This window comes from Lagenorhynchus albirostris, chromosome 20, assembly GCF_949774975.1.
Source record: "Lagenorhynchus albirostris chromosome 20, mLagAlb1.1, whole genome shotgun sequence".
NCBI lineage: Eukaryota > Metazoa > Chordata > Mammalia > Artiodactyla > Delphinidae > Lagenorhynchus > Lagenorhynchus albirostris.
This window is the reverse complement of record NC_083114.1, coordinates 33,258,092-33,284,262: the sequence shown is the minus strand read 5'-3', so window position 1 is coordinate 33,284,262 and position 26,171 is coordinate 33,258,092. Positions and strand designations below refer to the sequence as shown.

The 26,171-nt window shown below is 38.9% G+C and overlaps 2 protein-coding genes across 8 annotated transcripts in view; one reads left to right on the top strand and one right to left on the bottom strand.

Moving 5' to 3' along the window:
- The window catches only part of GGNBP2 (gametogenetin binding protein 2), a 31,606-nt gene extending 8,814 nt beyond the window's left edge, over positions 1–22,792 (bottom strand). The window contains exons 1-7 of one of the 7 annotated variants that reach the window (XM_060133923.1): positions 22,672–22,792; positions 21,911–22,097; positions 14,593–14,673; positions 12,784–13,037; positions 10,622–10,720; positions 5,997–6,122; positions 5,794–5,907 (exon numbers count right to left, since the gene is read on the bottom strand). In XM_060133923.1, coding sequence (XP_059989906.1) covers positions 5,794–5,907; positions 5,997–6,122; positions 10,622–10,720; positions 12,784–13,037; positions 14,593–14,673; positions 21,911–22,003 — 767 coding nt within the window. In that variant the 5' untranslated portion in view covers positions 22,004–22,097; positions 22,672–22,792. Of the gene's footprint in view, positions 1–5,793; positions 5,908–5,996; positions 6,123–10,621; positions 10,721–12,783; positions 13,038–14,592; positions 14,674–21,910; positions 22,207–22,655 lie in introns of those variants that run through there. The other 6 variants (XM_060133922.1, XM_060133927.1, XM_060133924.1 and 3 more) reach the window with 6 other exon arrangements.
- Positions 22,793–22,958: 166 nt separating this feature from the next.
- The window catches only part of MYO19 (myosin XIX), a 42,813-nt gene continuing 39,600 nt past the window's right edge, over positions 22,959–26,171 (top strand). The window contains exon 1 of the mRNA XM_060135378.1: positions 22,959–23,153. The gene's annotated coding sequence lies outside the window, so the exon portion shown is untranslated. The remainder of the gene's footprint in view (positions 23,154–26,171) is intronic.

Sequence of the window (26,171 nt, the reverse complement as noted above, 5' to 3'; positions counted from 1 at the left end):
CAAATGCTTTTTAAACTAGAGAAACACATGGGCCTAAAAGAATGAGGCAGATAAATACCTGTTAGTGCATAAAATACATGGCCAGAAAATATTAGTTGCCAAGGACTAGCTTATCTTCACTTCAAGAGCTATTTGTGCAGGTCAGAAAATAAAACAACAGAGGCTACCAACCAATGACTCTAGGATCCCTCTCCTTTCAGCCCCTGAAGATAGTTGGTATCTTCAGCCAGTACACCTTGATTCAAATTTTTACATTTTAATACATCACCAGCTAAGTATGTGGGGTGGGAAGGGCAAGAAGAATGGGAAAGTGGTACATGTAATTTTTACTTTACTGGTAATTTCCAAAATGTCAAATTCTTTCCTCCAAAAGAAAATGCATGTTTCTCAACACTCAGTCATAATATAGACAACATATATGTAGAAATGTGGTTTAAACTTGACTGTACAAAATGTGGTAAAAGTACAGAAGAGCATGTGAATGTAGAAGGATGTAGAAAGTTTTCTTTTAGAAACCATTTTTTTTAAAATACAACTTTATAAACAATTGAAAATAACTCACAAATAATAGAATTAGGACTACGACCGAGCAATTTACAGAGAAGTAACTTAAGGTGGTGGGCAATATATTCCACTATAAAGAGCATCAATAGTAATCAAAGAAATGCAAATAAAATCAACAGTAACGTATCATATACATATAATTCACTATTCAATCAGAAAGAAAAAAGAATAAAGCCTGGTTTCTTTATTTTTGAATTCCTGAAATAAGGAAGAATTCGGTCTGGTGAAAAAGGCAGGCTCACAATATTCATAACTCTGAGAAGATCAGCTGTGGTGGAATGAGGAAATTTTGCTCTCTTTGATTTAGATTCATCTACCCACATAAGCTTATCTATTCCCATAGCTTCAGTCAACATGTCTGACTCTCGACTCTACAGCTCTGCTCAAGTCTCTGTCCTTGCCTGAGGACCAGACCCATATAGAAAAAATGGGCAGCAACACAGATGTCCAAAAGGCAACACATTAAATTTGTTGTCCAAACCCAAGGGCAACACGGTTCCCTTCTTATGTTCCCTTCCATCTGTGTTAAGAAATCACCATTCAGTATGGGGATATATGTATACATATAGCTGATTAACTTTGTTATAAAGCAGAAACTAACACACCATTGTAAAGCAATTATACTCCAATAAAGATGTTAAAAAATAAATAAATAAAATAAAATGCAATACAAAAAAAAGAAATCACCATTCACACAGTCACCCAGGATGAAACCTCAGTTAATTCCAACTCCTCCTTAGGTCCTGCTTTTAGGGGTGGAGCCAATTGGTATCAATTCTTTCTAAAATTCCCTTGAAGGTCAATTCTTTTCAATTGCCTAGACAGTTTTTAAAAATGCTTAACAGGTTTCCCTGCTTCCACTCTTACTAGCTCTAATGCATCTCTCATACCAAAATAATTTTTTTAAACAAATCTCATTGCCTCAATCTCAGCTTAAAAAACTCCCCACTGTTTATGAATAAAGTTCAAACCCATTAAGACCTTCAATGACTTCTCTTACCCAATCTACTATTTCCAGCCTTATTTCCCAAGATTCACCTCTCCCTTCATGGTCCCTCTACTCTACCCCGCCCCCCTATACACACCAGATATATAATGGACTTTTTTTTTTTTAATTGAAGTACAGTTGACTTACAATGTTGTGTTAGCTTCTGGTGTACAGCAAAGTGATTCAGATATATAAATATATATATTCTTTTCCATTATGGTTTATTACAGAATATTGAATATTGTTCCCTGTGCTAGACAGTAGGACCTTGTTTATCTATTTTATATATAGTAGTTTGTATCTGCTAATCCCAAACTCCTAATTTATCCCTCCTCTATTCCCTTCACCCTTCGGTAACCATAAATTTGTCTACGTCTGTGAGCCTGTTTCTGTTTTCTACGTCTGTGAGCCTGTTTCTGTTCTGTAAATGTTTCACTGTATCATATTTTAGATTCCACATACAAGTGATATCATATGGTATTTGTCTTTCTGATTTACTTCACTTAGTATGATAATCTCTAGGTCCATCCATGTTGCTGCAAATGGCATTATTTCATTCTTTCTATGACTGAGTAGTAGTCCACTGTGTGCGTGCATGCGTGTGTGGGTGTGTGTGCATGCACACACACAGGAAAGTTGAATTCTAGTTATGGGAATTACAGAAGGCTTCTTTAAGGATGGACGTGAAATGAAATGAATATATGTTAAAACAGAAGCTCTAAGCCCATTTTGTGAACAGAGGCAATAATGTTGACAAGTAAAGTTAAATCATTATGTTTCACTAATGCTTAAAAAATAGACACAGAAATATATAAAAATTAACCCAAAATGGGTTAAAGACCTAAACATTAAGACCTGAAACTATAAAAGCCCTAGAAGAAAACATAATAATGGAATAGATGATGATTTCTTGGATATGGCATCAAAAGCACAGGGAACAAAAGAAAAAATAGACAAATGAGACTATATCAAACTTAAAAACTTCTGTGTAGCAAAGGAAACAATGAATAGAGTGAAGGACAACCTATGGAATGGAGAAAATATTTACAAACCATATACTGGATAAGGGGTTAACATCCAGAATAAATAAAGAACTCTTACAACTCAATAACAAAACAAACAAAAAAAGAACCTGATTAAAAAATGGACAAAGGACATGAATAGACATTTCTCCAAAGAAGATATACAAATAACTAATAAGCATATGACAAAATGCTCAATATCACTAATCATCAGGGAAATGCAAATCAAAATCACACAATATCACCTCAAACCCACTGTATGGCCACTATCAAAAAATTAGAAAATAGCAAGTGTTGGCAAGGATCTGGAGAAACTGGAACCCTTGCACACTGTTGATGGGATTGTAAAATGGTGCTGCCAGCATGGCAAATATTATATTGGGTTGGCCAAAAAGTTTGTTTGGGTTTTTCCGTGACATTGTACAGAAAAACCAGAATGAACCTTTTGGCCAATCCAATAGTATAGCATTTCTTCAAAAAATTAAACACAGAGCTATCATATAATCGAGCAATCCTAGTTCTGGGAATATATACAAAAGAATTAAAAACAGGATCTCGAAGAGCTTTTTGCACACACTCATGTTCACTGCAGCATTGTTCACAATAGCCAAGATGTGGGAACAACCTAAATGTCCACTGACAGGTGAATGTGGTGTATACATACAATGGAACATTATTCATCCTCAAAAAGAAGAAAATTCTGTCATCTGTTACAACGAGGATGAACCTTATGGACATTATGCTAAGTGAAATAAGTCAGACACAAAAAGACAAATATTGCATGATTCCACTCACATGAGTTATATAAAGTAACTAAACTGAAAGTAACAAAAAAACAGAATGGTGGCTTGCAGTGGGTGAGGGGAGGGGTAAATGAGGAGTTATTGTTCAATGGATGTGGTATAGCTTCAGTCATGCTACATGAAAAAATTCTAGAGATCCACTGTACAACAATGAGCAAATAGTTAACAATACTGTACTGAACACTTAAAAACTGTTAAGAGGGCAAGCATAAGTTATGTTTTTTTATCACAATTAAAAAAAATCTTCCCCTTGGTGGGAGAAATGGTCACGGACACAGAAATAAAAATACTTCCGCGTTTTCAAGCTATAATGTAAGTTTAGATTTTTGAGTAAATAAATGGTTAAATGTCATACAGTACCAATAATGAAACCTGAAATATTTTCCCCATATCTTACTGCTTTAAATCCTCAGTCTAATATGTTTGTACGTAATCATAAGTAACATAAGTAAACAGCAATTCAAAAATTTATATGTAAGCCACAAGAATGAAAGTGATTTTTCCTGTTTTCAAAAGTAACCTTGCACACAAATTTAAAAAACATTTTCTTGGGCTTCCCTAGTGGCGCAGTGGTTGAGAGTCTGCCTGCCAATGCAGGGGACACGGGTTCGTGCCCCGGTCTGGGAAGATCCCACATGCCGCGGAGCGTCTAGGCCCGAGAGCCATGGCCGCTGAGCCTGCGCGTCCGGAGCCTGTGCTCCGCAACGGGAGAGGCCACAACAGTGAGAGGCCCGCGTACCACAAAAAAAAAAAAAAAAAAAATTTTCTTAATTCAGAGGTTTCAGTTTCCTAACACCTCATTTCCAATAATGTACTATCATAAAATTTAACTGGCTAAATAGTGTTATAAAATCTTTATTATAAAGTGCTCAGAAAAGTCCCCTAAATAAAGTAGAAGTGCCAAGAAGGTCCATTATTCAGACGTTTAGAAATCATTTTCAACTGACTGTACCTCAAAAACTCAACCTGTACCTAAAACAACTAGATACACAAGATTAACAAGGACTTGCAAATCTGGCATGCAAAGGTTCACTGATGCACGTACTGCATGCCAGATACTGTTCTAAGTAAGTCTTATTATGTATCATCAATCCTCACGACAAATTTAATCTTATAATAAATCCTATTAAGACCATTTCTATCATTATTTTTGTCTTAAAAAAGAAAAACACTGAGGCACAGAAAAGGAACTTGTACAAAGTTATAATCAGTAGAACCCAGATTCAATGCAATCTCCCTTAATTGCTCTCTTAATTGTACTTCTCCCCTCATCCTTAACATATTTATAAAATGGACTCCACCTTTCTTATAAATTACTGCCCCTTAAACACAGGAAATATCTAAAACCAATATAGGAAATTCCAAAACATTAGCTATAGTAACTAATAATTTATCACCCGAAAAAGCTATCTTTTGGGGACCAATTCATATTGAATACAAGGATCAATTCATATTGAAAGAGAAAGGAATCTATAACAGACCTATACATTTATGTTTTACGGTTAAAAATCCCCCTCCCAAACTCCAAATAATTGACATATTCTCTACTCTCTTGGGTATAATCAACTAAGGCAAAAAACAAGAAAGTTTGTAATTCTAAAAAAAAAAACCACTTAATAAACTTAGTATGCAGGTAAAGTCATTAGCTCATTGCCATACAAACATCAGTGTTGATAATGCCAGTTTTTATTATTTACATGTTTTCTAGAAGTATCCCCAAAGTAATTGTGTATATCTCTCCCAAAGTCAAAGAACACACAACTACAAACCCAACATGTGACAAATTTATATGAAAACAGTACAACTCCCCCCCAAGAACGCCATCTCTAGATGGCTCCCTTACCAGTTTCCTTTCCTACTGCACTCTCCCTCCCTATGAATTTCCAAATGTTAATGACACTTAGAAAATTCCTTTGTAAAGTAGTATTCTAAAAAGAAAAATCTGAAGTTACTTTTATAGTACAGGAAGCACATGAATTCCAACTCTATTTTTAGGTCTTCACAATTAAAGAAAATTAATTCAAAATACTACTAAGTAAAAGCTGCTATTTTAACTTTAATTTTGAAAAATGACATCATGAAATGCTGCTATCATAAAAACAAGGAGTACTAGAATTTCCACAGTGATTAAGTACACTTTACTTGATTTACAGTTATTGTGCGTTTCTTGAAAGGCTGGCCTGGAACCAACAGGTAGAAATTACAAAAAATGGAAATGCTGGCCTAACACAAGTCAGCCAACACTGAGAGTCATCCTATAAAGGAACTGCCTACCCTAACATTAAACTCCGCCTCATGTCAGGTATTAACGGGAAGGCTGGAGTACTATTATGTGAAGAAGGTCAGTGACCGGTCAGTCTGGAAGACTGACAGCTAAGGCGCCTTCCAACTACACCATGATGATCTTTGGACTTACCTGTGTTTTCGCAGATATGTTTCTAGTGTTTCCAAAAGACAACTAGAGTCAATTAAAACTACTTCATCCCTGCATTCTTGGGACATTAGTTCCCATACGTCCATCCAACAACCTCTGCAGAAAGAATCAAATCTTAGTGAGAAGAAGGAATATACAAGGGTAAAACATTTAAAAAAGGTGAGTAAAGGATTGCTTGATTTTACCTGGCTGTTCCCTGGAAAGGTCCATAATGGAAAATGATCCTACACTTGCTGTCCTTCCTGTGGTCTTCACTACTTCTCTTATATGTACTTAACTTCTCTGAACTGAAACTGCTACTGCTCCCTTCACTGTAGTACAGTACAGTACAAAGCTTAGTGACACTGAGATAATCTGAAGGAATAATTTCTACAGTCTAAATTAAAATCATGAACTCTTTAATACATTAAGATATTAGTACGATAAGTTTGCAAATTTGTATATAATTACATATTTAACCATATTAAAATGTTACTTAGACAGGTGCTCATATCTTTATACAAAAACGTCTGCTCAACTATTAAGTTTACCTGATATAATTTAACAACATTTACACTTATCAAGATAGTAACTGGTTAAAATACTAAGCATTTTATGAGCAAATCTACTTGGAATGTTTTAAACTCAAAAGGGCTGAAAAAAAATAAAATATTTTCACCTATAAACATGGATCAATCTTCCACAAATTGAAAATACTAAAAAGTGTTGATCTACTTAATGTGATTTTATAGCTAGCCCATGGCAACAAAATTCTTATCTACCTTCACATTTACAAGTAACTGGGAAAGTCACAGATTAATCTAATTATAGTAAATAAATTTTTATTTTTACTAAAATAAAGATAGCATACTAAGATGAACACTTTACACAGCCTAAATTAGTAGTAAGTACTATACAAATAATTTTTTGAAAACTTCCTAAAAACTTCCCAGACTCTCCCTCCCCCACAGGTTGCAATGTGGCACTGGTCATGCATTTTGCTTGGCTGCAGATGTGCATTCCAAGAGAAATATGTTTCTATATTCCATTCAATGATAGTCTTCTTGATTTTTCATGATTCTGAACAACTGGCTCCTGCCTGTTCTTCTGCAGGGTCTCACTACAGTCCTAGAAATTCATTACCTGGGATGCTTGAGATGGAAAAACTTCTGAATCTTTACTTAACCTACTCTATATACCTAAATAAGTATTTCTCAACCCCCTGCCCACCCTATAAGGTCATACGTACAATTCAGCTCCCTACTCCCATCTCACAAGGGCTCAGGCCAAGGATCAATGTTCCTTATTTTTGAAACAAAAACCTCAATTCCTGCTCTGCCCTGCATCTTATATCCTTCTATTCTCATCTCCCAAATTTGCAATTTTCTATGCCTGAGTGATCCATAATCTAAAACTGAGTAACTCTCAAACTCAAGTTCTCATTATTGAGGAAAAGGTTCATGAAATCAGAGCTGGGGAATGATTATTATACCATCAGAATGTGAAAGCATTATTCTAAAAAAAGCTTGAAAAAAATTTCTACAGCTCAAATCAAGATTTTATCCATAATCTCTCCAGACCAAATGTCTTTATATCACTCCTTCCTTTCAAGATCAAGCTCTCTAAAAAAGGAAGTCTTTTCACTTCCTTGTTCTACTCCCACACCTTCCACTCACAGTTTAACCCATTACAACCTTGCACTGCATGCACTTTTCTACCCATGCTGATCTAGATTGTTTCCATTCAACCACAGATCTGCTCATCAAGATCACCAATTATCTCAGTGTTGCTATATCCAACAGACACTTTTGGGTCCCTGATAACTCAGCAACCTTCAACACAGCTTACCAACCACCGCCCGCCCCCCCGCCGCCCCACGCTCTTTTCCCTTGGCTTCCTCCTACCCCTCTGGCGATTCTTTCTCGAGTTTCTTTAGGCTTATTCTTTCTACCATTAAACTGAATTCCTCAGCATTCTTTTCTACTACTCTACTCTTCCTCTAGGTGATCTTATACAGTTGAACAACATGAGGCTGAATTGCGCAGGTCCACTTATGCATGGATTTTTTTCAGTAGTAAATACCACAGTACTACACAATTTGCAGTTCGTGGAATCTGAGGATACGAAGGAACCATGTATACAAAGGGCCAACTAGAAGTTACACAAATTTTCCATTGCGTGGAGGGTCGGTGCTCCTAACCCCTGCACTGTTCCAGTCAACTGTAGGGACTTCCCTGGTAGTCCAGTGGTTAAGAATCTGCTTTCCAATGCAGGGGATGCGGGTTCGATCCCTGGTCGGAGAACTAAGATTCCCACATGCTGCAAGGCAACTAAGCCCGAGCACCACAACTACTGTACTGAGCCCAGGCGCTCTGAAGCCTGCGTGCTGCAACGAAGATCCCACATGCCCCAACGAAGATCCCACGCGCCGCAACCAAGACCCGACGCAGCCAAATAAATAAATTAATTTTTTTAAAAAAAGAGTCAACTGTATTTCATCAGCTACAGGCCTACAACTCTGGCCTAGACCTTTCTTTCAGACCTCGCACTTACTCCCAGACAGACAATAACTTGGGTTTACTTGCATGAATGTGAGAATACTCTCAAGAAAACTGAACTAGATTGTTACTACTGATTAGGCTAAAAGGTAATTAACTGTATTACACTTTCCCCTGAAGAAAATCTAGAGAGAGAAAGGGGGGAACAACACAGGGAAAATATAAAAAGAAAAGTCATAGTAGCATAGAATGGCAGTGACCATCCAAAGTGGAGGAGAAGTCTTGGCTAAGCAGACTAAACTCCCTGGCCTGCTATCTACATGGCTTGTGGGAATAACTGAAGCTACCTTAGGAGGTGTTGCTTAACTAACTCCACTCACACTGACTGCATAACTCAGCAAACAACCTTGCAAAACATTTGTCTTCCCATGTGGTGGGGCTAGAGCTGAAGCAGGATGTGAAGTCTGTGGAGGACTGTTTTTTGTTTTTAAGCTGAAATATAGGAAAACATAGCTGTATGTCAATTTAATAAAAGTAGATAACTGATGAAGCAAAGTCAGAGAGAAAAAGAAAAGAGGTGGAATCCGGAGCAAAAGTGGAAGGACTGGTCTTTGAAGGAAGGTGGCAATGAGCACAGATGTTTAAGATGTTGGGGTAGCTGTTGCTTTTCAGCTCCTCAATGAAGAATATTCATAACAAAAACACAGAAGGCAGCCTTTGTATTATATCATACTACTCTGTGGCTTTAGTCAACAGGTTATTCAGAAAAGGTTACTGTCTAATGAGAAAATTAGAATGGATTCTGCATTCAGAAAGTCAGGAATTCTTTAAAGACATTGGTAAATCAGGTATATGAAATAATTATCCTTAGATAAGCACTTTAGGTTGTGTAGAGCTTTACTGGGTTCAGAGCTCTCACACTTAGAAATCATATAAAGTGTGGTTCTTGTTTAGATCTTGATTCTAACAAATCAGTGTAAGAAGACACTTTTAGAGAGAGTTGGGGAAATCTGAATATGAACTGGGTATTAGATTATTATAGTTAAAAGTTTTGTTAGGTGTTACAATGGCACTGTCATGAAAGAAAATATCACTGCATTCAGAGATGAATGTGGAAATATGTAGTAGTAAAATAACATGATGCCTGGAACTTGCTTTAAAATACTTCAGCAGGGCTTCCCTGGTGGCGCAGTGGTTGAGAGTCCGCCTGCTGATGCAGGGGACACGGGTTTGTGCCCTGGTCTGGGAAGATCCCACATGCCGCGGAGCGGCTGGGCCCGTGAGCCACGGCCACTGAGCCTGTGTGTCCGGAGCCTGTGCTCCGCAACGGGAGAGGCCACGGCAGTGAGAGGCCCGCGTACCGAGGAAAAAAAACAAAAAAAACTTCAGCAAAGGAAAAGGTGAACAAATGAAATAAATGTGGCAAATCTTGATAACTACTGAGTCTAGGTGAAGGTATTTGGGGGTAAGAGGGTCCTTGTATAGTCTCTCTACTTTTCTATGTGTTTGACAGTTTTAAAAACTTTTTTGTTCCTGAGTATAGAAAAAAAAAGGATTATTAACTATTAACACACCACCACCTGGTCATCTAGGTCTTTTTACCAGAGCGGAAAATGTCAATTTAACAATGGTGTCAACACTACTAATGAGATATCCAAAATAAACTAATTTTTAAAATTAATTCAGAAGTATAGTTTTACATCATCTCATTCTCTCCCCAAACAAAAGTTACTTCTTAGAAACTCCCTTCAAATTCCACTGCTTCTCCTTACCACCCCCAACCCCAAGCAATTTTGAAGGGGCAACTGTGACACTGTGCTAGGAGATGGGGGCAGAAGCAGCCTTGGACACTGTAGCTCCTAACCAAGAAGAAAACTGCAAGTTAGTTACATAAATTCACATTGCTATAACTGATTCAAGATTTTTTTTTAAATCCTTGATAAATTATTAGGGAGACCTAGAGACAAGGAAGACAAGAAAAATAATTTATACATTATGACTATTACATAGATTAAAAAAACGATACCACGACTTCGAAAAATTTAATATTGGCTACATAAATTTCCACAAAGATCTCAACCTCCTTTCTCTGAAACATATTTAATACAAGGAAAAAAAAAACTTAAAAAAAAAAATCAAACCTATGTAGTCCCAATGCAAAAAAGGCCTACAGAACCAGGAGACATTTATTTTGACCAATTAAATGGTTTTTATGTTACAGTGTAAACAATTAATGAAATAAAACTAGCAGGGCTTCTTTTCTTTTCACCAAATGTGATCAACATTTATAATCTTAACACCGACAAAGCATCCTGATAATCATTTCTACTTACCCCAAAGGTTTTGGTTTGTGCGTATCTAAGGAGTGCAACTGACATCTCTTGTTCTTTTTACTTTTTGGAATAGCATCTATCATGTCATTTAGTTTGGACCTAATTAAAAATAAAACATTAAAGGTTTGATTAATATTAACTTTTCTTTAGAATTTTCAAAATCTCTATGCCTTTTAGTGAGAAGTATATGTAAAGTATTAGACATATCACTTACTTTGAAAATTTCTCATCAAACTCTAACCCAAGAGTCAGTACATTTATATTCCCTTTCCATTCACAGCCTATCGAAACATGAAGACCTGCCCTATTCAACATACTCTTGCCCCTAGACTACATGTGTCTCATTCATCCCTGCATCTGCATTGTATCTAGCAGTGTGCCTGGCACTCAAATATTTTATGACTGATTGCTACCTGACTCTCAGCCATACTCCCTTGTCCAAACATTAGATATCTAAACATACACTATCCTTGGGAATTCCCTGGCGGTCCAGTGGTTAGGACTCCGTGCTCTCACTGCTAACAGCCCAGGTTCAATCCCTGGTCGGGGAACTATTATAAAATCCCACAAGCCACGTAGTACGGCCAAAAAAAAAAAAAAGGAAACAATAAAAGATACACTATATACACTAAAAGATACACTATAAACAATAAAAGATACAGTATATACACTATCCCTGATGAGGAGCCTTCAACAGAAATTTTATGCAAATATAGAAATACATAAGGCTAACTATCCAAACCCTGCATCCAATCAGCAAAGCTTGTCAACTCTAACTTTTAAATATATTCAGAATCAAATCATGTCTCATCACCTCCACCATTACCACCCTTGTCCAACTCGCCTCTCTAGCTTAATCAACTGCAACAACTGGCCTCCCAAATGGTCTCTTTGCTTCTACAGTTTGCCTTTACACACTAGGTTTCACTTAGCAGCTGGAGTCATCTTTTCAAAACAAAAATCACATTATGTTATTTCTCGATTCAAAAACCCTCCAAGGCTTCTTTTCTGAGGGAGAGTAAAAATCCGAAGTCTCTACCACCACCTCAAAGTAGGTTTGGTCTTCAGACCTCTTTTCTTTTCCTATTTACACTTACCCTTTGGTGATCACATCTCATCTCATGGGTTTAAATATACATATAAATACTATATATATGTTGATGACACCAATTTATATCTCTAGGCCAGAACTCTCTGAACTCTACCTGGACGTCCAACTGCTATCTCAAATTAACACATCCAAAAGTGAGTTCTGCAAAAGTGCTCCTCTCTCCTCCAGGCCTACCCACTTCAGGAAATGGAAACCATCTGTCCTGCTCTTTAGACCCCAAATCTGGGAATCATCCTTGATGCCCTCCTCCATATCCAATCTACCCAAAAATCCTGTTGGCTCATTCCTCAAAATATATCCAGGATCCAACCATTCCTCATTATCTCCGTGGCCACTATACTGGTCACTATTATTTCTTGCATGGACTATATTAAACAAGCCTGTTTCTCCACCCTTCCATGACCCTTCTACTTATTCTCAACACAGAGGTGACAGTAAGCAAAACTTCAAGGGAGACCATGTATTCCTCTGCTCAAAACCTTCCCAAATCTTCCCATCTCAGAGTTAAAAATACAAAAGACCTCAAGATGGCACTCCATAATTAGGCCTTTTAGTACTCCTGTGACCTCATCTTTTATTACCATTCCCTTCATTCATCTGGCTCCAGCCACAATGGCTCCCTTGCTGTTCTTCAAACATTCCAGGAAAACTCCCACCTCTGAACCTTTACACTTGCTGCTCCTTCTTTGCCTTCCCCCCCCCCCATATCTACATGCTTCACTCACTTCATTCAAGTCTATATTCAATGCCATTTTATCAGAGAGGCCTTCCCTGACCACTCTCCATATGAATTCTACCCACTCATTGTCTATCTCCCTTACTGGTTTGTCTTTGTAACTTAACATCCTTGACAAATTATGTACTTGTTTACTGCCTGCCTCTCCCCACATGAGAAAAGAAACTTTACAGTCACTGGCACATAGGAGTTCCTCAATAAAAGTGTTGAATCTGGACTCAAGCTTTGCCCCAACCAAATTTAGAAAAAAAGCTGCCACTGTCACCAAGTTTAAAAATTTAACAAACTCATTGTTTCTTAATTGATTATACTCACCCATGTACATAAAATAATGTATAAAGCTTCTTTGCATCAGTCATGCAGCTTCGAGTTACAGATAGGACTCCCTTGGGCCCCACAGTCAGGGGTTCAAGGGCAGGATTTCCAGACTCTACAAGCTGGGAAAAGAGGCGCTCCACACTTCGACGACAACCAACACATGGGACAAGCTGAGAAAGTGCGCTCAAGACTTCACGCGATGTCACCACCATGGCAATACTTAGATCTTGCTGCTTAAGCATACTATGTCGCTGAGAGAAGAGGGAAAGAAAAATAGAGTTTGTAAGAAAGACATGAAATGACTCTTTCACCACTCTTTCTGGTTCCTATCCTTGTGCAGTGAGTACAGCCTGGGCAGGGCTTGCCATCTCTATCTGCAACTGAGTCAGTAAGGCAAGGCAGTCGGCCTTGTCCATGCTGTACTGAGTTTGCTCCACAAATCCCCGTTCTAGAATCTAGGGTATAAAAAACTCCACTTAGGATGACAGGGCTATGCAGTATGTGACCCAGCATAGGAAAAAGAAGCCCTGCATGTGGAAATTTAGTGCCTGTCAAATGTGCATTAAGCTTAGTACTCTCACTTAAAATAAAAAATTTCAGAAAGGAAAGAAAGAAAAGAATAAAGACACAAAGCAGCTTTACCATGTCTTTTTCTCAACCTTTAGCAACACACTACATTTAGCTACACAAGTCAAGTCAGGATAGTGATCATGTAGAGCAGCAATTCTCAACCTGGAGGTATGGGCAGGTATGTCATGGATTAGTGGGAGAGAACAAGGCCTATCTTACCTATGTAGGAGCCTGCAGTGAGTAACTAAAATGCTGGTGCATATGAATGTTATCTGTTGGTTATGACAAGGAAGAGAAATGACTGAGAACCATAGCTGTAGAGAAATGGGCAAAACTCATAAATAACTTCTACTTAGATGGAGTTATAGTTATACTACAAGTAATACCTCCAGTTTACAAAAAAAAAAAACAGATGAGAAAGTAAGATAACTCCCAAAAAGGATATTCTCACATTTACTATTAACCTTTAATTCAAAGTTTTCTCCAAAAGTTGAAATAGAATTTTGAAATAAAGTAACCATTTATCTTCCTTTACCTTGATCATATATAGTGTATTTACAAAGTATCACACTGTTTAATAATGAAATAAGACTGGGAGTTTTGGGTTAGTAGATGCAAACTATTACATTTAGAATGGATAAACAAGGTCCTACTGTATAGCACAGGGAACTATATCCAATCTCCTGGGATAAACCATAATGCAAAAGAATATAAAGAACATATATATGTGTATAACTGAGTCACTGTGCTGTACAGCAGAAATTAGCACAACATTGTAAATCAACTATACTTCAATAAAAAATTAAATTAAATTAAAAAACAAATAAAAATCAGAAAATTCACTATACAAGATTAATTTTTTTTACTGAACAAAACAATTACTACAGAAAAAAACGAAGTTCTCAATGAAAAGCTGTCTGCTCTACCTTCTAAAAACAGGGAAATTAAATTTAAACTAAATTTAAACTGGTGAAATTAAAGCCTTACAGACATGTAAAATGATAACACACCACCACCAAATCTTTCACATCACAGGTATGTAAATATACCTGGAACAATAGTAAAAGAAAGCAACCTCACTGCAATCTTAAGACCTAAAGAGTCCTAGGTAAAACAAAATTAATACTTACAGGTAAAATTTTAAATGACTCTTTAAAACACACATACATACATACACACACATGCGCACATGCGCACACACACACCATTTAAAACATTAATTTTTAAAACTATTACCTGAATGAACTGCTTTAGTTGTGCACCATTATTTTGATGCCCATCGAGATTTAACACATTGTCAGGAAATTCCATCACCATCTTAATATGCAAAAAAATAAAAATCAATTATTTTATCCTCTTTGAGCACATGATACAGACTATTTTATAGTCTCCTAGGATAGAAATAGACCCCTAAAGCCCAATTTGCTCCCTCCCACTTCCATCAAAAAGTTAAAAAAAATCCAAGTTACAGTTTCTAAAGCTAGAAATGGTATAGTCATTAAAATCAAGGGCACTGAAGTCAGGCAGACTTGAATTCAAATCCCAGCTCTATCACTTACAATTTATGTCATAATTCTGGGCAAGTTATTTAACCTGATTTTCAGCTTCCTCATTTGTAAAATGAGATTAAATAATAATTTTTCGTATCTCTCATCAAATGGGTTGTGAGGATTAAATTATATTTTAAAATGTTTGTTGCAGTGGCTAATAATAGCATTTAATAAGTGAAATAACCTGATATCTTACATTAAATATCCTGATATTTTCAGTTATTCCTCAACTACAGAATATAATAAATCTTACCATGTAAATGACTATATAATGACTTCACTACACACACACACACACACACACACACACACACACACTCAGAATAATACCCAGCACATAGTAAATGTTTGCTCTAATCATGAACCGAAAAAAATATACTGTGATATTTATTCAATTATCAAAATTCACTACCAGAGGAAGAGGGATACATAAAGCTTAAGGATGTCGCAGGATGTCAGATAATGGGAATTAGTAATCAGCACATTTCACTGATTTGTGACATCACCAAAGTACCTTAGTTATGTACCACTAGAAAAGAGCCATTATAACTGGAAAATGTCACCAAACGAAAGAAGCATACCAATTTCAGAGATGTTAAATGTGAAAAAAAAGTATGCCTTCAAAACAATGAAATAAAGTAACACATTTGTATCTTAACTAAAACACTGTTAAACATATCAAACATACTGTGCTAGAACAAACTTCTATTTCCAGATGACAAGGGGCACAAACTCCTACACACCCAAAGAGTGAAGTCAGGATAAAGAGACCATTTGAGGCAAAACCAAAAAACTAAAAAACCCCACCCACCTGAATGTGATCTTAAAAAGATTCCTCCCTTCACCAACCAGCACCACAAAGACCTGCTTCTTTAATCAAGTGACCATTCTTTCCCCTCCACATTAGAAATGAGAGCCTAAAAACATGCTTGTTCTAGCAGTAAACTGAGGACTAAACAAGTAAGGCAAATATAAGCAACAGATATAAGACATTTTCTTTATTAAGAAGGGACTACTGGATATGTGAACTAGAAAGACAAGTGGATACTAAGGATGGACAATGACGCCAACACTGATTCAACAATCCAGAGGACTTCAGTGTATTTCACAGGCTCAAAAACTGCATGTACAATATGATTCAAATTTTTATGTGTATATGTTCTTACAGAAAAAGAAAATACATAATATATTAGATGTGGCTATCTCTAGGCAGTGAAAAGATACATGACTTTTTTCTTTACATGTTCCTATCTTTCCCAAATGTATTATAATACACATATACCACTTATTACCGGGGAAAGAGCTACTGTTCCTTGTTTCCAATTCTATATTCATTATACCATATTCAGAGACATGCTTCCATTTCAATAGCTTTTACTATTCTGGAAGTTTCTTCTTCCATACATACAGACTACATGTCCTTATCTCACAATTTTAGGATCAATTATCCAGTTTTCAGGTTAATCAACTTCTCTCCAGTTTTCCCTCTCAGAGTTGTCTTATCTCCAAAGAGTGGTGGTGATAATAATAAAGACATTTAATGTAGCTTTATGCATACTAGCCATTGCTCTAAACACTGTCATATATTAACTTTGCCAACAGTACAAAGTAAAACTGGTCATCTAGTCATCTTAATAATCCTGGTATTAGAAATCCTGACCCATGAAGACTGAAAAAAGCATAGTGCAATTAACTCACATTATGTTTTCTGGAATCACCACATGGTTTAAAACACAAAGAAATTAACTGTCAAGTCATAAAAAAGGTATAGGATAAACTTTTAAAGCCACATAGCTCAACAGAACACTGCAGGTCACTCCACATCTACCATTTAAGCAACTAATACCTTGATTTGCATTTCCACTTGCTTTATACAAATATACACCATTTCACCACATATTAATTGCCACCATAAAAAAAAACTGAGACAATTACCTATACTACTTTAAGATCAAAGCTACTCAATTTACCAAATCAAGGTCTCTCCAGTCCAGTTCATAGGTGAAATCCTAAATTGACTCCGTGTAAGTGAATTATTTTTATTCCGATCAACCATATTTTATTGTTTTAATAATTAAAGCAGGGACTTCCCTGTTGGCGCAGTGGTTAAGAATCTGCCTGCCAATGCAAGGGACACGGGTTCGAGCCCTGGTTCAGGAAGATGCCACACGCCGCGGAGCATCTAAGCCAGTGTGCCACAACTACTGAGCCTGAGCTCTAGAGCCCACGAGCCACAACTACTGAGCCCACGTGCCACAACTACTGAAGCCTGCACGTCTAGAGCCCGTGCTCCGCAACAAAGGGAAGCCACCGCAATGAGAAGCCCGCGCACTGCAACGAAGAGTAGCCCCCACTCACCGCAACTAGAGAAAGCCTGCGCACAGCAACGAAGACCCAACACAGCCAAAAATGAATAAATAAATAAATGTATAGGAAAAAAAAAATTAAAGCAGAGGTCAAAAAATACACCTAACATACTGAGACCTACCAGCTGACCTTTAAAATATATATGTATGGGGCTTCCCTGGTGGTGCAGTGGTTGCGAGTCCGCCTGCCGATGCAGGGGACACGGGTTCGTGCCCCGCTCCGGGAAGATCCCACATGCCGCGGAGCAGCTGGGCCTGTGAGCCATGGCTGCTGGGCCTGGGCGTCTGGAGCCTGTGCTCCGCAACGGGAGAGGCCACAACAGTGAGAGGCCCGTGTACCGCAAAAAAAAAAAAAAAAAAAAAAGTATATATATATACATATATATATATACGTATATAAAATTTAATGGATAATACCTACTTTAGGAATCCTTTTTAAAAAGTCTATAAACGGTTAAAATTTAAAAAAACCCAAAAACCCCTCATTTCCAATCATTTCATTTTCACCTAACTAGTACAGATAAATGTCAAGATCAGGTCTATTATTGCATCTTTCCTGGGTTTCACTGGCTTGGATAATACTAAATTTTCTCTTGTACATACTCAATACCACTGGGTTAGAAACTTTGCACTCACACTAAGTAACTACTGTCCTTGCCTTTCACTTAGGACAATGGCTTTTTACCTTGCTGTTTACTGGCCAATCACTATATGCTCTTCAATGATGACACCACAATAAGAAAAAGGGGAAAAAAAAAAGAGGAAGATAGAGGATAGCAGCACTATTTTTCCCCATTCTTTAAAACCACTTCCTTGACTTAATCTTCAGATTCTAGGTTACCTAAAGGAAGATGGTCATGTAAAGTATTTCAGGTGTGGTCTCACAGAGGAATCATTAGTGTTTGGCTTCATGATGAGGTTGCCTATCCCTAGCAAGCCAAAGATAGAACAAGTCATTGTCCTGCAATTACTGCTTTATAAAGTGTATTGAATCCATTACCCACTTTCACTCTTAAGTATCTGTCCTGGTTTCTCCTGACCACAAATAATCTGTTCTTAGCACATTCTCACAAGCTCTAACCCAACAATACTAAGCTTGTATTTATTAAAAATCATTGTCCCTTTAGTTTTAGTTTTTTACTTCCTTATCCTCACAGCCACCTGCAACATCTGTCACCTTTGGTAAATTAGTTAAATATTTAATCAAGAGTTGAAAGCAAACAATAAATACTAAACTTCTAACTGATGCTAAATACCTAATCCCCAAAAGGATATGCTACATTTTAAAATCTTTTTTAAGTCTCAATCAAAAAACCTTTATCAGAGTTTCTAGTCCCTTTTAGATTGGTTTGAATTAGAAGGGTAAACTGTGTTCCAGAAATATTGTAGCAATCTGACAGTATGCATCAATAATTTTATAAAAGGTTTTTATCCTTTGACACGTAATTTTCCTCCAAAACCCTGAAAAAAAATTGTTAATGCAAAGATTTATGCATTATTTATATTCTTAGAGTATTATTCACAGTAAAAACTAGAACCACCTCTATGTCCAACAAAGGGAGAATGATTACATTATGGAATGTCACACAACAAAGTATTACATGGCCACTAAAGCTGTTTAAGAATGACAAGAGAAAATGTTCTCAATATTACATTTAGTGAGAAAAAAGCAAGATATAAAGTGTTACAGAAAACGATACATCTCAACTCTGCATCTGTGTCTATGATGGGAACTACACCAAATGCTGCTATATTCTTAGCTATCTCTTGGAAGTAGGGTTAAGGATAATTTGTTTTGCAATTATTTTTCAAGATTATTTTATAAGGAGTATATATTTTGACTATTAATTCCTTTAAAAATACTTTAAAAATCTTAATTCTTCAAAGATGTCTTTAAAATAAAATCTGTATTCTGTCCATCTGCTATTCTATAATTCTAATAACACTGAAAAGCATTTTGGCTACATAAGCGTACCACTTTCCTGAATATTCCACCAGTTTACTTATTGGAGATTTTCTGAAATACACCTACGTCAGCACTGTACTCAAGTATTCAAACCCACTAAACTGCCATATGAGTCTTTTAAATGCGGCTACAACATACCACATGAAAGAGGAGGCTACTTCCTCACATACAAGCTTGTTAATTTCATTTTACAAATCCAACTTAAAATTGCCCAGTTTACCTAAGTAGAGGTTTTAGCTTCTGTTACTAAAACGACAAATATTTGTAACTGATTGTAAACATTACAACTAGACTTAACATCTAGAAGCTAACAAGATTCTAAGACTACTGGAAATAATGATCACACAATGTTTCCTCAGTGCATTACCTATGGACCCTAGGAACAAAGACCAAACCAAAAGTTAACTTCAGGGTGACAATGCCATCAAACTAACAATGGACCCGTGCATAACCCTCTGCTGCAGGCTTCTCCCCTCCCTCTTCCCCAACAGGTGTTTGCTCTACATTATTCCTTTAAGTAGCGTTTGGTAGAATGGTTCTGAAACTTGTTTCCCTAAATATGATGCATTCTTGACAAGATTTTTCACTAACCAGCATTCAATGACCGTGCATAAGTTCCATAACAAAGCAATATATAGTCTCACTCATTTCCTAGTGATAAAAACCCTTCCACAGTAAAGAAAAACTGCACCTTTTCCTAAATAAAATGCTATTTTAAGATATTTAAGTTGAGTAAGCCTAAATTTTATTTGCCTGGGTCACAAGTCCACAATACAATAAAAATGAAACTCAACCACCAGGTCAGTCCAATCCCAACTTCTCTAGAGAAATAAGTACAAAAACAAATCACAGGGCAGGTTACCTCTTTTTCTTTGGAAAATTTTGGAAATTCATCATTGTATAGAGAATAGAGTATAAAACCCCCCAAGCTGACTATTTTAAAGCACTACATGATGGATGTATCAATGCTACATTCACATTAAAGGTGATTACGTGAGCATAAGGAGAATCAGTGTCTTTTAAATTTTTGTAAATACTCAAACTTATGTTTGATTTCCCCTGTTTTGATAGTATACACTCAATAGTAATCTTATGTCCAAACACACAGAACTTTTTTTTTTTTAACTTCAAAGGCTTTCTGGGACAATAAACATAAAAGGTTGATACCAAACTATGTGCTCTAGAAAAGTGTCTGTGTTGGAGGGAGAGAGAAGAAAGAAAATATCAACACATGAACTCATATTAGTTTTCAAACTGAAAAATGCATCATTTAATTTGATCAGTGTTAGTTTTTTTAAAAACTACTTAAAATACAAGTCCATTATATTTTTAATGCAAAAAGTGCAGAAATCATGACCACGGCATACAAGTACACTTTCTAATTCAACAACACAAATTCTATTTACCTTATATCAGCCCAAATCATTCTACCTTTTTCCATGAAAAAAAAATGCACGTGGATAATTATCGATGCTTTCACTTAAAAAGTTCTAACAAATTAAGTCATTCAATAGCTCTTCTAATCCTTTTAAAGGTACTGCAGCTCAATCAAGTCTTAACTGAGACTGGCAAACAGAAAGGCATAGACTGGCATCTCTACAATGACTTGCATTTTATACAAAATTTGAAAAAAGTTCAGTAGATATTTGCAAAAAAGAAATTCAGGAACAAAACAGATCAACTGCCTTTGAAAAGGAAAAAAGCCAAAGGTGTTACGATGAAGACACAACACCTTATCAAAGCAGGCAAATGTATAATCCAAAGCTTCAGCATCATCAAAACGCCGATTTCAAGATATTCAGAAAAGGTTCATTTCATTTCGTAAGAAATTGTGGCAAGCAACTGCACTCATTTCCTGTTCAGATTCAATTCAAATTTCTACCATTTCCTTTTAAAGGAAATACTACAGCAACACAGGGCAGAGGGTCTGTAATGCTGTACCACGCTAAAAAGGAAAACTACTCAGAACTGGGTTTTGACATTCAAGATGAGCAATCAGCTTTTTACAATGCTCTTACACATTCAATCACTTTGCTTCCTTTGAAAAGGCTACCTGTAAAGAATAACTAATGACAAGAAAGTCCATTTTGAAGAGTCATGGCCTAGCAATACAATCATTTCGAACAGTTTTAATGCACGAGCATATTGAGACTATAACGAAATCAGATCATTTTAGTGGAATCTTTACTGTGCAAGAGCATGTCACTCTGCCCTCAGTAATTATGCTTATGAAGAGCTGTAGTATTAAGATAGAAAATAGACAGGTAGCAGTGCAGCTGCGACATTTCCAGATAATTAAGCCTCCCCGAGGGTAGGTCGTTTCTGTAAGGGATAGGCCCTTGACGCCCAATATCCTTCAACCCGTATCCGAGGCGCGTGCTTTGGCAAAAGCACCGTCTGCTAAAGGGAAAGGGTGAAGCTAGAGGGTTGAAAAAAGCAGGGAGAGCTGGGGTGAGGGGCTCAAAGTGCGTACGGAGCTCTAGCCTGGGGCCCCGCAAAGGTTAGCGAGCCACCCACTGCAAAGGCGAGTTTGCGGGGCCTGCCGGAGAGAAGGCCTCGCCTAGGAGTTGCAACACTCTTTCTCCAGTGCGCAGCGCTCGGCCTGGGGGAGGGGGAGGAGGGGAAACAGCTGCCAGGGGAGCGGCGAGCCTGGCCCGGCCCGGCCCGCTCACCGTGAGGGTGTCGTCTATGTAGAGGGGAATCTGCCTCCTCTCGAAGGGGAACTCCTCCTCCCCGTCCCTGCACACTGCCACCAGTCGCGCCATCGTCCCCGACGCTGCCGTTGCCACCGTCACCACCTCCTCCCAGCTGCTGCCGCCGCCGCCGCTCCTGCCGCTGCCGCCTCCTCCCAGCTCCTGCCTGCAACAGCCAAACCCCGCGAGCGTAAGCACCCGCCGCCGCGCAGCACATTCGCCACGGGGGGGAGGGAGAGGAGCAGGAGAGACGGGAGATCTGAGCTGCGTTTCCCATCACCCGATTCCACACGCGCTCAGCCAATCAGCGCCGAGCAACGCCGGGACCCGCCCCCTCGCGCCGCTCTCCCTCCCCACCCCCCACACCCACCCCGCCGGCCTCCAGTCAGGGTCCAAAGGAGAGGCGCAGGGGACCCGCCGGCCCTGGGGCTTCCCTAGCCCGTCAGCGGAGTCCCGGCTCTAGGACCCCACCCCCGGCCTCCGCTCCGCTGCCCGGGGGCCCTCAGCCTCCAGCTGACCCCTTCTCCCCCTTTAAGGGCGAGCCCCGCCCAGTGAGTCCCCTGGGCTGCAGTTGCCCAGCGCGACCCCGCCCCTGGGAGGGGTCGACCCCGCCTCAGTTCTGCGGAGTCCGAGGTGGGAGGCTCAGACCGCTTCCTAGCCATTCTCGGAGGAGCCTCCCGGTTCCGACTTTCACCGTTTTCGTGGTCGCCTCCCTGACCCCCACCTCGGCTCCCCGTTACCGGCTGACAAGGCCCGCGTCAGGGCCGGCCTGGGCGGGAGCGCGGCTCCGAATACCGTTTCCTCTCCAGGCTCAGTCGGCCGCTGGCGCCACGGGGAGTGGGGGAGGGAAGGCGGGGGACGTGGGGAGGGAAGGCGGGGGACGTGGGGAGGGTGGGGCAGGGAGGGGCCGAGAGCGCCGGGCGGGGGCCCCGCCTCCTCTCGCGAGACTCCAGACCCACGCTCCTGAGTCGCGTTTTTCGAAGTCCTAGCGGAGGCGGTGCGTTGCTCCCCCGGCTGTCTCCAACGCGTTACCGGCACCTTCCACTGAGTCTAGCTACTCAAATAAATACGAAATAGGGCTGCTATGAGGGATGAGTAGGCCTAAACTCAGTCCTCCGCTGCGCGGGCCTGGAAACCGCTCTCCCGAGGGCCGAGGGGCGAAGGGAGTGGAGCCGAGGTGACTCAGGGCCGATCCGAGGGTCGGGGCCCAGTGAGGACTTGGGTAAGTGGGCAGGAGCTGAGGCTTTCCAAATCAGTGAGAGCAAAAGGTGGGAGTGAGGGAGTGGAGACGTGCATCTGGGGGCTAAGGGACAAACTCTGGGTCCTTGACGCCGCTTTCCCTGACCCCCTGATCTACCAGGAGCCCCCCGAATTACTGCTTCCCAGACTCGATTCGCGATCTCGCCGAGGGGGCAAAAAATATTTAAGTGCTGACAGCTTTTCGTTGTCGTTGTTACACTAGAGACAAATAGAAGACTATGTGGAGAGTGGCTTGTGTATGCGTCCTGGGCAGAGAAACTTCTTGGACTGGGTTAATATTAACTTAGAGGCTCAGAAAGGACACTGATTCCCTTGGGCAAAGTGCTGGTGCTGGCCAAAGGCCCTTCCCTCTGACCCTCTCCTGAGAAGCAGAGCTGCTGACAAGCCACAGCGTGCCATCATGTACTCGGTTCCTACCCTGAAGGCTTTGGAGGCCAATATAGTTGTTGGAAAGTATTGTGCCTATGAAAGTCTTCACGATTTTAAGGATCAATACATTTGCTGCTCTTACAACTAACTAATCCTGGTAGAATAGGCTAGAGCTGTGATACTGGTCTTCAAAAAGTATTTTGGTCACCACATGAAACCGTAGAGATTCGCAACAAAAAACCTCATAGTGCATGCAACCCCTTAGCCACGTTGACTTAACGACATTGTGTGCTCACTGTTAGGTTAGGTAACATAGTAAACTGGAAGAACCATTGTTCAGTCCCAAAGGTGTGATTATCCAGTAAGTATTTATGTCTTTGGCCATGTTAGGAGAGCAGAACAGTGTATGGTCCTTAGCTTAAATTCAATAGGCATATAGGATGTGCATGTAGGTTCTGACAAGTTAGACTACATAGCCAAAACCTGCACATTTTTAGAGAATCTTGTGTTTTATGTAAAACGCTCCCAAGGAAAAAGAATACTGTGGCTTTTAAGATCTGTAGGTGCTCCTCTAAAGACTATGTCGGTTAATGTGCCTACTTTATACCTTTTAAACTTACTTTGGATGACGGTTGGTAAAGGACATTGAAAATGACAAGTTCAATATATAGGTGCTAACTTTAATAACTTTCATTACTGAGTACACACTGGGTACTAGCAAAGAAAGAGTATTCACCCTGGGGGTTTAAATCTAAGTTAGAAAAGGCATTAAAACCCAGAAAAAAAACGTAACAAAACGAGGAGACCAGAACAGTCTCTTTCCATCTGAGATTACTTTCCCTGATTTGGATTTGAGCACACTGCTTAGTATCTTTGGACAATGTTTCACATACTATAGGTATTTAATAAGTACTTATTGTAAGGTTAAAAAGCTAATTTTGCTTGATAAATTGCTCTTTCTCAAGGAGGTAGCCTGGGCGCTACAACTGTGATAAAACCAACATTTGAGGGGAAAATGCTTAGAAAATTACTTCCCTGTAAAACAGTTTTTAGACGTTTTAATTATGTATCTTCATTTTAGAGCAGGCACTCTTTTTCGCTATTGGTCTATTTTCAACTAAGCAAATATAATATTTAGTGCTGCAGCAAATATTTCATGACTAAGTGTCTGCCTCAGAGAGCTTACCTTTAATTAACAAAATAAATGATTGCATAAAAAAGCCAGGGGCTTCCCTGGTGGCGCAGTGGTTGAGAGTCTGCCTGCCGATGCAGGGGACACGGGTTCGTGCCCCGCTCCGGGAAGATCCCACATGCCGCTGAGCCTGCGCGTCTGGAGCCTGTGCTCCGCAACGGGAGAGGGCACAACAGTGAGAGGCCTGCGTACCGCAAAAAAAAAAAAAAAAAAGCCAGTTGTTGCCTTTTTTAAATTTCGATATTGGCAATGTGAAGGGCAAGGGTAAAGAATTTTAAAGGCCAAGAAAGAGTGGGCAATCAACAGCAGAAGATATTTTGCTGGTACCTCGTAAAGAACAGTTGGTGTGATGGAGATGTGGTAAATTATCAGCAAAATACCATTCTTTTTCTTCTCTGGGAGGTCAACAATGTGTGAGAAGCCAAGCACAAAACTCCGACATAAATGAGATATGACTAGTCTCCAAGCTACCTGAGTTTAAAAGAAAAGAAGAATATTGATTTGAAAAAAAAAAAAAAAGAATATTGATTTGTTCCTTATACTCCTATCTTCATAGACTATACACAAATTCCTAGGGAGCAAAGTATGTTTTTGTATAATTTATACAACCTATTGGACAAGGTGCTCAATAAAAATTGTCATTTTCTGAACACAAAGCTATTAATATATATGTGGTAGACATCCCCAGTTTCTAATTGTGTAAAATTAAAGGCATGGGAATGAGTCACTTACTGAAGGTCATAGGATAAGGTCCTAGACTGGATTATATTCTTCCTTTCTTCTCTTTCCCCCTCGCTTCTCTGTCCTCAAAATTGACAGCTGAAAATTCATTAGAATACATACTGTTGTTTTCACTGTAATAACCACATTGTTTTATGTGGTAGCAAAATCAACAGCAGGATGTTATTTAAATTGCCACAGTTGTCCAGATCTGAGTATCTGAATTGGGTTTTCTTTTTCATGACCTGACAGTGGGAAGTTGTGTTCTATCTGTCAAAAACAGAGGTACATTTTCCCCACTAAACAAATTTTAAAGGAAAAATAAGATCCACAAGTTAAAATGTAAGCTCCTTGAGGGCTGGATCTTATTTTCTTTTGTCTCCCCCGGGACCTATATCTGGCCTACTGGAACTCAGTAAATCTTTATTGAATGATCTCTTTCTCTTCTATAAAATCAAGTCAGAATGGTCTTTTTTTCCTTATTAATTTCTGTTTCTATTAATGCAATTTCATTAGCTTTCTCTTACATGACTTCCCTAACTGGAGGTGGAATAAACACACAGTACATTTCATTCTTAGTTGTGATTCAATGTCTGTAACTGGGAGACAAACTTACTGAGAGATATTTAAGACCTAGGACAAGAAGCAGCAGACCAATTAGACACATGCTCATTGTCATCAAATACTTTAAATTACTAT